The following is a 14,805-nucleotide window of genomic DNA, read 5'->3' as shown; positions in this document are numbered from 1 at the left end:
AGGGCATTCTTTCTGTTTAATGTTTCATCGATCGAAGCAAAACTAATATTACAATTCTTCTGTTGTGATTCAGTCTAGATAGCTATTACTGTAACCCATATCAATGTCAGTCGTGAATCTAGTTAAATTCATTATGGCCCAAAACACTTCTTTCTTTTTTTACTTTTCAAAGAAAAAACAGTCTGACGAGCTTGACCATTTAAAACATGCACGTCTGCTCGCTTCCCTATAGGAGAGAAACAGATTGATTTCGGGTAAAATCAAAGCGCACGCAGATCGAACAACAGAGGGCGCGGGTGCTCCTGGAGGGACCACGTGCTGATGCCTCCGGAATGTTAAACAGAACCTGCTCCTCTTGATGCATCATAGTGTGTGTGTGTGTGTGTGTGTGTGCGCGTGTGTGTATAAACGAGCGAAAGAGAGAGAGAGAGAGAGAGAGAGAGAGAGAGAGAGAGAGAGAGAGAGAGAGAGAGATAGACGACGCAAACGTTTAAAGCTCGACCTCGTACAGTAGGCACGCGGCCGGTATTCCCACCTCATAGCGCAATGACGAGAAAGACGAAACGGGGAAGCCCCCCTCGTGCTTCTAAGCTGCATTGGTCAGGGACACAGTCGGTTTGACCGGTATGATTTAATAACGCACAGTATAATACAGATACCCAGTAAGAATTAGAGAAGAATAACGAGGAAGGGAGAGGAGGCGAGGGGATATATTGTGAGCCCACCACCACTGTAGCTCCCTCTTCTCTTTCTCTCCGATAATTATTTTGTGGGTTCTGTGCTGTTGTAGGTGCACAGCACGAGCAGCTCCGGTTGCTGCATTGCGCTGACCGAGTAGCGCGTGCTGCGGGTCAACCGCCAAGAGAGTCTGTGGTTGTAACGTCTTCAGTAAAATGTGTGTGTGTGTGTGTGTGTGTGTTTGTGTGCGTGTGCATGCCGCAGTCAGACAAAAGAAAGTCTGGAGGGAACCACAACAAAACGAAAGAAAATCTAAAGAAAAATGTATCGATAGGCTTCTGTATTATTATAATCTGTAGATTTATTGTAATCGCTGGCAATATTGTTGTGTTTTTTTTGTAAGATACTACTAAACTTGTAAGCTATTATGGCTTCAGCTGCCATGACAATCTATAACGGTAGCCATAGCACTTTTATAAAACATCATCAAAGTGCTGTGTGTGTCTCAATATTGTTGTTGCTATAATCTTTACCTGCCAAAAAGGAATACATAAATCCCCGTCTTTCAGCTTGTGAATGAGGGGAATATCTAAATGAAGTCCTGAATGCGTGTACCGATATAAAGTGCTGATCTGACAGAATGAGCACCCTACTTCTATCACTGCGGCCTGTCTTCCTCTCCGTGACTGTGTTTGTGAATAAAGATATTTCTCCTTCACGCCCGTCATAGTTCCAGACGCAAAGCCATTTAATCTCCCGATGACAGGCGGAGGAAAGGTCTATCCCCCCTGTAACCGAAACACACACAGAGCGACCCAACACCACCTTTCCCTCTCCCGTTTCAGCTCAACGATCAAGTTACGCGGTCAGGGAAATGTTGCAGTGATCACGAGAGAGGTAGGAGAGAGAGAGAGAGAGAGAGAGAGAGAGAGAGAGAGAGAGAGAGAGAGAGAGAGAGAGAGAGAGAGAGAGAGAGAGAGAGAGAGAGAGAGAGAGAGAGAGAGAGAGAGATAGAGACTGCAGCATCATTTGAGAGCAGCAGCAGCCCTACGCGCACAAGCAGTGCAGTAGAACGAGCAGGTGAGAGAGAGAGAGAGAGAGAGAGAGAGAGAGAGAGAGAGAGAGAGAGAGAGAGAGAGAGAGAGAGAGAGAGAGAGAGAGAGAGAGAGAGAGAGAGAGAGAGAGAGAGAGAGAGAGAGAGAGGAGGCGCGTGTGGAGAATGAGAGAATGCGGGACTCTTGGAAAAGACGCATTTCACCCGGTTCATTACAGAAACATCCCCACGAGCGCCTACGGAATTACAGCTACTGTTGTTGACGTCGGGCTCTCTTTTTCCTTTTTCTGAAGAGGGTCCGTTATGTTCCAGGAACATTATTCTGTCCAGAGAACTCATTCTGAAAAGCACTCTTGTTTCCCAAGTTGAGTGGAGGAATCCTACCGCTTGGCACGTTGCTTCACTGCGGGAAAAGAACAAACGCAGTTTATGTGTCTGCCCGAAGGTAGGAAGGCAAATGCAGGTTGTCAATTTCACTTATAAAACAACAAAAATGTGTTTTTTGTTTCAGTTTGAGTCCGTTTCGTGGAATTTGTGAGTTATTTCAAGAAAACGATCTAAGCCGTCCGGAGCTGGAGTCATGGACAGTTTTCTTTTTGTGTAGTGCTGCATTGCAGTTTCTGTGAAAACGCCAGAAAAGCCGGTGCTCAAACGTAACCGGAATAAAGAAGAATTAGCCTACTAACGTGATAATAAAGTGGTGAGTCCTCGAGAGAGAACTGGATATCTCTCCGTTTAGAGAGACAAGAATGTGAGTCAAGTGGATTAATTAAAAGCGGATGAATTAGTTCTCATATTCTTGGGGATGGATTTTTTTGTATCTTTGTGCTGTGAACTACCCGGAGAGACTAAGGAATTATAAAAGCATGAAGGACTATTAAGAAGTAGAGGGATAACAAAGAAGAAAGCCGTGCTTCTGAAGTGATCTGCAGAGCGAGAGGGGAACACTGTGAAGCTCGCGCCCGGACCTGAGGCAGTGGAAACTGCAGAGCGAGAGAGGGAGGGAGAGAGAGGAGAGGGAAGAGAAACAGAGAGCACACCGCTGAAAAATACACAAAGAAAAAAGGTATTGAAGAAAACCGGAGGAAGAGAAAGACGGAAAAAGGAGAGAAGAGAGTGAGCGTTAAACAGTGGGGGAAGACAGAGAAAGTGGAGTAAGAGGGAGAGAAGGAGAGCGGTAGACATGAGGAGGATTGGTGCAGTGCACTCCTCCGTAGCGGAGGCTCTCAGCCTCGTGGTGGTTCTGCTGCAGCTGCTGACTCAGCTCCCACTCGCCAACTCAGCTCTCCGTTACCGGGTGGCCGAGGAGGGCCCTGCCGACGTCAAGATCGGTAATGTGGCCGCAGACCTGGGCCTGGCTGCCGGTACGGGCACAGGGGACGTGACCTTCGCCCTGGAGAGCGGCTCTGAGTTCTTCAAGATCGACAACGTGACGGGTGAGCTGACCACCGGCCAGAAGCGGATTGACCGCGAAAAACTCCCACAGTGCCAGATGATCTTTGATGAGAATGAGTGCTTCCTGGACTTTGAAGTGTCCGTGATTGGTCCATTGCAAAGCTGGGTGGACCTCTTTGAGGGGCGGGTCGTAGTGACAGACATCAACGACAACACCCCCTCCTTCCCCTCGCCCGTGCTCATGCTGTCTGTGGAAGAGAACCGGCCAATCGGCACGCTGTACCTTTTACCCACAGCCACTGACCGTGACTTTGGGAGGAACGGAATTGACCGGTACGAGCTGATCCAAGATGGTGGTTCAGGTACACCTTCGACCCGACGGGCGGCTGGAGGGCCAATGGGAAGGGCAGAGGGAGGAGCCACAGGAGGAGGAGGAGGAGGAGATCGGAGGAGAGGAGCCGGAGAAAACGGAGGAGGAGTTGGAGGCGGGGCCAGAAGCAGCGTGTTTGAATTGCAGGTGGCTGACACACCTGACGGAGAGAAGCAGCCTCAGCTTATCGTGAAAGGCCCTTTGGACCGCGAGCAGCGCGACTCCTACGAGCTGGTCCTCCGCGTGCGCGACGGCGGCAACCCGCCCCGCTCCTCGCAGGCTCTGCTCCGCGTCTCCATCACCGACGTCAACGACAACAGCCCACACTTTGAGAGGGCCGTGTACGAGGCGGAGATGGCGGAGAACGCCCCGCCGGGCACGCCCGTCCTGCAGGTGCGAGCCTCGGATCGCGACGTGGGCGTCAACGGCCAGGTGGAGTACGTCTTCGGCGCCGCCACCGAGTCGGTGCGGCGGCTCCTCCGGTTAGACGAGGCCTCCGGTTGGCTGAGCGTCCTCCATAGGATCGACCGGGAGGAGGTGGCCCAGCTGAGGTTCATCGTCACGGCCCGGGACCGCGGCCAGCCCCCGCGGACCGACCGCACCACCGTGGTCCTGGCGGTGCGGGACGAGAACGACAACGTTCCCGTGGTGGAGATCCGGAAGATCGGGCGGATCCTGGTGCGGGACGGAGCGGCGATGGTTCCGGAGAACGTCCTGGTGGACACCCCTGTGGCGCTGGTGCAGGTGTCCGACCGGGACCAGGGGGAGAACGGGGCAGTCACTTGCACGGTGGTGGGCGACGTGCCGTTCACCTTGAAACCCGCAGGTGAAACGGCCTTGCCGCCTTTGCCTGCCGACGAGGCCTTTGACAGGTAAACATTTGTCCTCATTCTCTACTAAACCAATGGTTCCTCTGACTGAAATTCAGAGAAAAATTCATATACATATAAAATGGTTAGCAAAGTAGGCCTGGCATGCAACACACTGCAGCATTACACAACACACCACGACACACTACACTGCAACACAACAGTCCACCCCATAATACACCACAACATAGCACACGTTAACACAACACAACCCCACAACAAACGAACACACAACAACACTACAAACTACAACACATTACAGCACATCCTAGACAATGGTGCGCACAGTCCTCGAATGTAGTTCATTTCAAGAAAGTTACACGTGTGCACGGTGGAATCATTCCTCTTGCATCGCACATGACGACCACTAGGAGCCTTAAACTTGCTCGTGATCTAATAACTCACTCATAACAAAATGTTTATGCAAACAGGAACCGGAAGAAGTATTTCCTCCACACGTCCGCCTTGCTGGACTACGAAACCACCAAGGAGTACAGTGTCACCATCGTGGCAGTAGACTCAGGAAGTCCAAGCCTATCCAGCAACAGCTCCCTGATGGTGCGGGTGGTCGACATCAACGACCACGCCCCCACCTTTGCCCAGAGTGTGGTGGAGGTCCACTTTGCAGAGAACAACTCTCCTGGAGAGAGAGTGGTGACCGTGCTGGCCACGGACGCGGACAGCGGCAAGAACTCGGAGATTGCGTACTCCCTGGACGCGTCCGTTAACGGAGCCTTCTACATCGATGCCGATAATGGCGACATCCGTGCCTCTGGCGTTCTGGACCGGGAGCAGAGGGAGCGCTACGAGTTTCGGGTCATAGCCAGAGACAAGGGCGCCCCCTCTCTGCAGGGCTCCGCGACTGTCGTCGTCCAGATAACAGATCGCAACGACAACGCGCCCAAGTTCGTCCAGGAAGTGTTCATGTTCTACATCAAAGAGAACCTCCTGGCCAACAGCCCTGTCGGCATGGTGACAGTAACCGACGCGGACGAGGGGGAGAACGCAGAGCTCAGTCTTTTCGTGGAGATGGACAAGGAGGAGGAGGGAGAAGAGGAGGAGGGAGGAGGAGGGGAGGGCGGCGGAGGAGAGAAAGAGGACATGTTCTCTATCGAGAACAACACAGGAACGATCTTCTCCTCCGCCTCCTTTGACCGGGAGCGCCGCTCCACCTACACGTTCCGCGTCAGGGCGGTGGACAGCGGCGAGCCCCCCAGGTCGGCCACCGCCACCGTCTCGCTCGTCATCACGGACGAGAACGACAACGCCCCGGCCGTCAGTGCCCCCGCCAACGAGTCCTACACGCTCCTCCCCCCGGCCAGCAGCGCTCGCACCGTCGTGCGCACCGTCATGGCGTCCGACTCAGACGCCGGGCCCAACGCAGACCTCCGCTACGCCTTGGTGGGCGGGAACCCCTACAGGCTGTTTGAGATTGGCCACGCCAGCGGGGTCATCACCCTGGCGGAGCCTCTGGAGCGACGCCACCGGGGGCTCCACCGGCTGGTGGTGCGGGTGAACGACAGCGGCATGCCTTCGCTGTGCGCCACCGCCCTGGTTCACGTCTTCATCAACGAGAGCCTGGTCAACGCTACTCTGGTGGATGCACAGGTAACGAGGGCCCGCACACACACACACACACAGCTCAATGACTGCATCAAATCCAAGTAATCTGCTAAATTGATTGGTCGGCATAGCAATAGCTTTGTTGCCTCTGTGAAGGGTCTTTGAGGGTTTCGAACACAGCTATCCAAGAATAATGGATTAGTATTATTAGTTGGAATGACGATGTGAGCTCAATTAACCTTATTAACTGAATCACCATTTTTCTTTTAGGTGTATGAGGTTACAAAGTGTCCGTCACATCTTATGTAACGTCAGAAAAGATCAAACATGAATGAAGCCACTTAAAAATACACCCAGTGTGCATAAAGAGCTTATCCAGCTGTAGAACCTAACAATGAGCACTAAAGATGGGAGCATTGAACACCTGATTGCTATGGGATGGAAGGTTTAACGGCTCACAATACTGCAGCACCAGGCAATCACTGCGTGTCACAATTGCGAAGCCTGTTTAAGCCTGCACTGATTACAGTATGGCCTGTTAGGCATGACTGGGACAGAACTTGAGTAATTGAGTAGAAGTCATTGAGCAAGTGTACCTTCATCTCATAAGGAATTCAGGGAGTGGAGGCAGGCCAAAGGTAATTATGGTTGGAACAGCAACAGCAGGAGATCACCCTGCATCTCCATTCAGACAGAATTAAATGCTGTGTGTTTAATGAGTGAGAAAGACTTAGCGGGGTTAAGGCCAGATGTTTTCCCTGGCAATTGGGCATGACTAGAAAAACCTCCTGGTTTCATTGATAGGGTTTTTACATTTAACATTTTTACATTTCAGCCTACTCATTTCATTTTTTTTTAAATTCACATCGACATAGAAACCTATAAATAGGGCATGGAGAAAGTACCGTGAAAAATCAAGGATCGGTTTTTAGTCCAAAGCATATTGTTATAATTCCTAAAACAATAAGTTTATGGAAGGATTTCAATTATAGTATAACCCTATGAAACTAAAAACCTTTCTGGAAATATGGACTGGGAAAAAACTCCACAGCCATATCTATCATCAATACAGCAATGGAGGTCAATCTATAAGGTGACATTCATTCAAAAACTAAACCACAGTCTGTTTGGTAATGCTTCCGTTAAAGAGTAACAAAACACCAAAACCTTTTTTATAAGTTAAAACCTTATTGATGATTCTCATCCATGGCTAAATTTAATCAATCCTGGTAGAGACATCTTTCCAAAGGTGTTATTGTAGATTATTTGTTCCTAGCTATTTTTGTCCATAGTTGTGGAAAACATTTGATGAAACTCTTAAGTGCCTTTATGATGGAATCTGACATATCCCAGAGAAGGATTGTGTATGATCTGGTCTGTGTTAAAGAGGCAGATATATGTGTGTGTGTGTGTGTGCATTAAGTTTTCAATTGGAGTGTTCAGCAGTACCACTACATTTCACAAGAGAAAGAGAAGTGCGTATGTGTCTGTCGATTTGAGTGGAACATTCCAAAGGGACTTGAAATGCATCAGAAGTTGTGCACTGCAACTGTGGTGTACACACACACACTCTCATTCTCTCATTCACTCATTATCTCTCTCTCTCTCTCTCTCTCTCTCTCTCTCTCTCTCTCTCTCTCTCTCTCTCTCTCTCTCTCTCTCTCTCTCTCTCTCTCTCTCTCTCTCTCTCTCTCTCTCTCAGTCTCGCTGGGCGACTGTGCTGAGCCAGAGAGATGCCCAGTAGAATGAGAATGGGACAGAGCACTGCAGGCAGAAACAGCACAATGGGCTGGGCTGACAGACATACCCTATACAGAATAATACAGAAGAACCAGCTTAATAGAACAGAGTGGAATTGAAAGAATAGAACACTAGGAACAATCAAATAGAACTCAACCCAGTTCCTACTGTAGCTTGGGGGAGAGTTGTGAGACAGAATATTCAGAAGTGTCACAGTGCCTGAGCAATGTCTGTCTCTGATACCACCAAAGATACACCGTGCTGGAAAAAATCAACAGTTTAGATACTGTCAAGGGGAGATGAGGAGAGAGTTAACACCAAGATGATTCAGAGTCTCTCTCTCTCAGTCTCCCACTCTTTTTCTGTTCCTCTTTGTCCTCTCTCTCTCTCTCTCCTTCTCTTCCTCACTCTCAAACAGATTCTCAATAGTTCATTGGTGCCATTCATTTGGTGTGGTATGATATGATGATTGAATTCCCCTGCCATGACAGTCTAATAGACATGTCCTAGCACAGCAGAACGAGCAGTCTTTCTCTCAGGCAGGCACACTGTGTGCGAGGGGAAGAGAGATAGAGGCAAAGGCAACTTTCCGTGAGCCTTCATGCACACATTTGCCCCCGTGTGCGTGTGTATGTGAGAGAGAGAGAGAGAGAGAGAGAGAGAGAGAGAGAGAGAGTGAGAGAGAGAGAACATAATGACTCTCCCCTCATCGCGTGGCTGTCCATTGATTATCCATTTTGTGACGTCTGGCCCCTATCCTGAGAGAGGCCTGTTCTGTCCCCTCCGGCTCCCTGGGCTCCGACCCACAACCCCCTGCTGGGAGATGGAACCACCAGTCATGGCAGCATGCCTCTGTTGTTGTGGCCTAACCCACTTTCTCGTTATGTCGGCGTTGATGTTCATGGCCCGGCCTGGTGGAGGACCACACTTAACCCTTTCCTCACCAGGGCCAAATCCAGTCCACCGCCCCTTAAATGTCACTTTAGTTCAGATTTCCAATTTGATGATTGACATCAGGTTATTAACATTTTGCAATATGTCAGACACAAACATAAACAACAAAGACAAACACAAACATAAACAAACAACTGGGATCAACACTAACTGTCTTTAATGAATGTATAGTGTCCCTATGGCATGTCCATCCCTCTAGAGAGCAAATAATGAACATCCTTTACAAATATATGATCATGTGTGTGTGTGAAAACAAGGGGTACTGTGTTGTAAATGGGTCCCACGGTCCCCCATAGAGAGAGAGAGAGACTGTACACACAAATAATAGGTTATATTATTTAGTGTGTGTGCCATGTGTGTGTGCTAGTTAGTGTGTGGGCACACGCACACACGCACACACACACACACAAACACACAGGGTTATCACTGAACACACACACACCCACAGACACACTGGCTAGTATAACCCATCACTGTGTCTGGTCTTTCTCCCTGTCTCTCTATGGGGGTCCCACATACACCACAGGATCCCTCGTTCAATAGCTGTGGTTGTTTATCATTAGGCTTCCATTAGCCGTCCTCCTGTTTGCTTCACAGCCCCGCTAAACACCCACTCTTTCACCGAGACCTGCCCTGTTTTCATGGACTCTAATGGTTGTGATGCAAGTGACGATGATGGTGACGATGGTCATGATGACAGTGACGATGATGGTGATGATGGTCATGATGACAGTGACGATGATGGTGACGATGATGGTGATCATGACGATGCCCTCTCCCCCCTTCAGGTGGCTCGTAGCCTGGCGGCCCCCTTGTCCTTGGACATCGCAGGAGACCCCGACAACGACCGCGCGCTCGGGAAACAGCGCCTCAGCGTGGCCATCGGGGTGCTGGCGGGCGCCGCCGCCGTCATCCTGGTGATCCTCCTGGTGGTCACGGCACGCCAGTGTGGCGCCCAGGGCAAAAACGGCTACGAGGCCGGGAAGAAGGAGCCGGAGGAGGACTTCTTCAGCCCGCAGCCCGCCCACCAGCCGGCCGCGGGGCGAGGCTCGGACCGAGGCGACCGCGGACGGAAGCCCCGCAAGGACAAACGCAACGGCACAGCCGGTGGAGGGGGCGGGAAGACGGAGTGCGCGCTCTACAGCGGCATCATGACTGTCAACGGCCTGCGGCGCCACGGCAACGAGGAGGACGAGGAGGAAGAAGCGAGCAGCGCCAGCGAGCGCCTGGCGGCCAGGTACTGCGCAATGGACGGAGACCCCGGCAGCCCCCGCATGACGACCGGCGGACGACGTCACCAGTCCAGCCCCGACCTGGCCAGGCATTACAAGTCGAGCTCGCCCCTCCCCGCGGTCCACCTGCAGCCTCACTCACCCCCGGCTGAGGGAAAGAAGCACCAGGCAGTGCAGGAACTGCCCCCCTCCAACACCTTTGTGGGGAGTGGGGGGTCCGGGGGGTCCGGGGGTTCCGGGGGGTCCGGGGGTAGCGCGGGCAGCAGCAGCAGTGGGGGGAGTGGCAACGCCGACGCCATGTCTCTGGGTTCGGACCAGTGCTCCGACTACGGCTGTCAGACCGGCAACAAATACAACAAACAGGTAGGAGACGACTGGGGGTTGATTGTTTGCAGGCGATGGGCAGTAGCTTTGCTACTTGTAGCGACGCTACTAGCTTAACTACATTTGTCAGCTTAGCTGTAACGTCGCTATTTACAAAACCAAGTAACTTTTGAGTAGTTAAGCTCTTGTATTGATCAAGTAGCGCAGTAGCGTCTCGAAAGCTAATTTCTCCTGGACACATCTGAAAGCAAAGCACGGGAAAAGCATGTCACATATCCCGTTCTGCAGTTCACGTTACAACCGATCTCACGAGAGCTGAGTACAGCGAGGGCTATGATCGTCTCATCTCCACTCACACAGTGCCTGCGCGGCCAGTCTGACTAGATAACAGCAATTGTGTATTAGCATTTTGGATTGGGCTATTGTTCAATAAATACATCTAAACATATTTTAGCCTTTATCTGTCTGACAATTGTGTTGATCACTAAAATCCCTTTGACTTGACATGCAGCTTTTTTTACTGAAAGTAGCTACTAATGTATCAAGCTACTTTTGACAGATTTTTGTAACTTAGCTTGCTACATTTTTAAGAGTAGTAGCTTCTGTGTAGTGAAGCTGAATTTATTGTTGAGTAGCTAGTAGCTTAGCTCACTACACATATCAAGTAGCTTGCCCATCACTGATTGTTTGTCTGTCTGTCACCATTTTATTTTGATCTTTCTTTCTTTATTTACTTCTTTCTTTCTTTCTTTCTTTCTTTCTTTCTTTCTTTCTTTCTTCTATAACTGTCTGACTGTACTGCTCTGATCCATCCTGTCTCCCATCTCTCTCCCATCTCTCTCTCTCTCTCTCTCTCTCTCTCTCTCTCTCTCTCTCTCTCTCTCTCCCATCTCTCTCTCTCTCTCTCTCTCTCTCTCTCTCTCTCTCTCTCTCTCTCTCTCTCTCTCTCTCTCTCTCTCTCTCTCTCTCTCACTCACTCTCTTTCTTGTAACTGCTTTATCTTCTCTCACAAGTTGCAAAGCACACAAACTCTTCAGGTGATGTCTGGCAACAATTTTATTGCAGGAAAGCAGCTGTCAGTGTGTGTGTGTGTGTGTGTGTGTGTGCGCGTGGGTGTGTGTGTGTGGGTGTGCGCGTCTTAAGCCTTTGAGCACTGTGACGGTCTCCTGCTGTCTGCGAGTGTGTGTTTCGTGTTGAACAGCAGTCCCCATTTATCAAGGCTTACTGCTGGGCACAGTTAGTTTACACAGAACAACCCACATGTGTGTGTGTGTGTGTGTGTATGGGGGGCATGTGTGAACCCCCACAGAGATCCACAGAAGGATGGTTACAGAGTGTGTGTGGGGAGACTTTACCCCAGCTGTGTAATTGGTCATTTTTGCTTTTCACCGCGTTCTCTACATCATATTGGCCACGTCATTCTTGTTTTCCTCAGAAACACTAACATCAAATGCATCGATAATGGAAGCTGACGCTTAGCTGGGTCGTCACTTTAAAAGCTTAGGACGTGCTGAGGGACATAGACGGACACACACACACAGAGACGGCGTGTGATACAGCAGGGTGTCCCCGGTCCATGGGGAGTACTCCTTGTAAGTGACGTTTGATTGACAGCGAACCCTCTTTAAGGGCTGGTCTCTCATTTCCTTGACAGACAGTTCCACATTTAGTTGTCCTCCACTTGCGAAAAACTGCTGATGCAGCCATTTTAAGGGGATGAGAAGAGCTTCTTAGGCTAATCAATTCATACATGAGCTCTCTGATCCCTCTAAATACACACACACATACACGCACAGACACATATACACATACTCACACACACACGCATGCACGCACACACACACACACTCATACACCAGAGGTTAATCCATTATGGAGTCAATCCTCTTAATCTGCCGTTCTCAGGGAAAGAAAATGCTTACTGGTGGAGTTTGGTGTTCACACACATTTTTTCTCTCTCACACACTCACACACACCACACACTGACAGCTACTGAATTATTGATTAGAGGGGGGTAATTAACTTCCCTACAGCCACATAATATGACCCCTCCCATAACTTCAATAGCCATAGATTCCATAGACTGTGTATTTGGGTTTCAGTTTGAGGATTTGGTGCAAGTGTGTCGGTGTATGGGTATGGTTGTCACTGTGTGAGGGACAGGGTCATTTGAGGTATTTAGGCATTTTTAAGAGGTAAAAATCCTGTAGAGGTTGGGTATATAGAGTGAGTGAGAGACAGCACGAGGCAGGGGTTATTTGGAATGTGCTTTATTGGGTCATTGGAAGCTCAAAACATCTAAAGCCAGAACATAATAACATAAATCCTGCCCAGTTACACAGATGTAATATAACAGAGATGGGGAAGGGGGGTGGGGGGTGGAGACATGGATAAATTGACACAGTTAGGGGGAGGGGGTTAAGGAGAGACAGAGAGAGGTTTACAGAGAGGGGGGGGGGGTGGAATGGACAGCAAATGGAAAGGAAAGAGATGGGGAGAATGATTTTGAGATGGAGATGATGGAGGACAGAGAGAGAAAGCTGATGGGGGGAGACTGGGCATGGAGAGGGAGAGAGATATGTGAGATGGAGCTAGAGAGAGGGTAAAGGGGGGAGGGAGGGGGGGATCAAGGGCTAGTTTGGGTGTTAGCCAGAGTGGGAGGGCTGTGCAGGGATGTGGGTTATTAGCACATCAGGGAATCCTCCAGAACCTGTGCTACCGATCACATTTAATATAGAAAGACTGACCTCTCGGTCAAGCTTTCTTCTTTAATCTCTCTTTTTCTTTTTCTGTTTTTCTCTCTTTTTCTCTCTCTTTTTCTCCCTTTTATCTATCTCTCTCTTTCTATCTCTCTCTCACCTCACCAACCTCTGAGAAAGAACAACTCAGCATTTTCACAAGTGAGACTTTCTTTTACCGTAGTGAGCACTTTCCCTCTGCGTGCTGTGTGTGTTTGTGTGTTAATGTGTCTGTGTTTGTGTGTTAGTGTGTGTGTGAGCATGCGTGGGGCCACAAAGACTGAATTGAACTGGACCAAGGCCATTTGAGCAAAATAAGTCAATGCCCGCCAGTGCACAAACACATACACACAAGCAGGCACACACACACACACACACACAAACAGGACACACACAATGGGCCAATCAATGGCAGTTAACAAGGCCAAGATGGCGATGCAGGTCAGACTTGACTGTGCTGTTTTGCTTATGTCAGAGCTCCTGTGCAGTAAGCAGTGTGAAGGTCAAGCTCCATCCCTGGAAGGTGGAGGCTTTGACCGAGCAGGGAGTGGTTGTGGGGATGAGAGGGGACGACAGTGGACGACAGTGGGCTTCATCTCTGCTGTGTTGTTCTCCTGATTGGACTGTATGGAGACACAAGCACAGATTTAGACAGAGAGCAGAGAATTACGATGAAAAGCAACTTTTCATTTCAAGGAAATCCCTGAGGATTAAATATGATGAGCATCTGCCGCAAATGAATGATGCCGAATCAAATGCACACACACACACACCAACACACACATACAGTACACACACTCATGCTATATTCATACAAAGGAAAATTCATTAGAACACACACAGTAAATCACCTTTACCCTAACTTGAGCAGGACGCACAGGTCAAACTTGACAGGGGTGAGGAGGGTGAAGAGAATGAGGTGAGGACGGTAAAGGGGGGTGGGTGGGAGGGTCAGGAGGGGAGGTAACCAAACCTGGGGATCAGACCTGACAGACTGTCTCATTGACAGACTGGAAACCGATCTACTCCTTTACCTGGAGATGGGGATGAAGTGTGTGTGTGTGTGTGTGCACGTGTGTGCACGTGTGTGTGTACCTGTATGTGCATGTGTGTGTATGTGTGTGTCCACACGTGTTGTGGGGCAGTTGTGTTAATGCCTACTCTGTGTTTTTACTGTAAAGAGATATTGATTTTCTGGTGGACATTGGCTATAAAAGCTTTTATGTGGACATGCTCTTGAATATGTGTCAGTGATAGGAAGGGGGGAGAGGGACTTACATAAAGGATAGAGAGAGGGGTTTTAGAGGGTCTGGGAGAGGGGCGGGGTAATGAGGGAGAGAGAATGAAGGGTGGGAAGTGACAAAAGGAGGGGAAGGAAAGGGGGAGGAACAGAGGGAGACAGAGGAAGAGGCTTGTTTGTTTCCATTCACATCAAATAACAAGGTCAAACCTCTTGGAATCTGATAGGATGTCCCCTCTTTCTCGGACTCTCTCTCCTTCTCCCTCGCTCCCTCCCTCTCTCTTTCTCCCTCAACCTCCCTCCCTCTCTTTCCACCTCCCCCCTCTCTCTCTATCCGTCCCTCCATCTCCCTCCTTCTCTGTCTCTGTCTCTCTGTCCACCTTTCTCCCTCCATCCATCCATCCATCCATCTCTCTCTTCTCTCTCTCTCTCTCTCTCTCTCTCTCTCTCTCTCTCTCTCTCTCTCTCTCTCTCTCTCTCTCTCTCTCTCTCTCTCTCTCTCTCTCTCTCTCTCTCTCTCTCTCTCTCTGTCTGTCTATCCTCTTCCCTCCCTCCCCCCCTCTCTCTTTCTCTAATGTTTCAGAGCAGTGAAGCTTCAGTTACAGTGCTTGTCTGTGTCTCTGTCTCAGTGTCTGAACGTGGTGGAAT

The 14,805-nt window shown here is 49.7% G+C and overlaps 1 protein-coding gene across 1 annotated transcript in view; it reads left to right on the top strand.

The window, feature by feature from the left end:
- The first annotated feature begins 2,879 nt into the window (after positions 1-2,879).
- Positions 2,880-14,805, top strand: part of pcdh7a (protocadherin 7a) — a 23,794-nt gene continuing 11,868 nt past the window's right edge. The window contains exons 1-4 of the mRNA XM_084687456.1: positions 2,880-4,332; positions 4,788-5,974; positions 9,412-10,070; positions 10,137-10,218. Of these exons, the coding sequence (XP_084543582.1) occupies positions 2,916-4,332; positions 4,788-5,974; positions 9,412-10,070; positions 10,137-10,218 (3,345 nt within the window). The 5' untranslated portion in view covers positions 2,880-2,915. The remainder of the gene's footprint in view (positions 4,333-4,787; positions 5,975-9,411; positions 10,071-10,136; positions 10,219-14,805) is intronic.

This window comes from Hypomesus nipponensis, chromosome 22, assembly GCF_054491055.1.
Source record: "Hypomesus nipponensis isolate SF chromosome 22, ASM5449105v1, whole genome shotgun sequence".
In the NCBI taxonomy this organism is placed as follows: Eukaryota; Metazoa; Chordata; class Actinopteri; order Osmeriformes; family Osmeridae; genus Hypomesus; species Hypomesus nipponensis.
The sequence above is the reverse complement of the archived record's forward strand: the minus strand, read 5'-3'. Positions and strand labels throughout refer to the sequence as shown.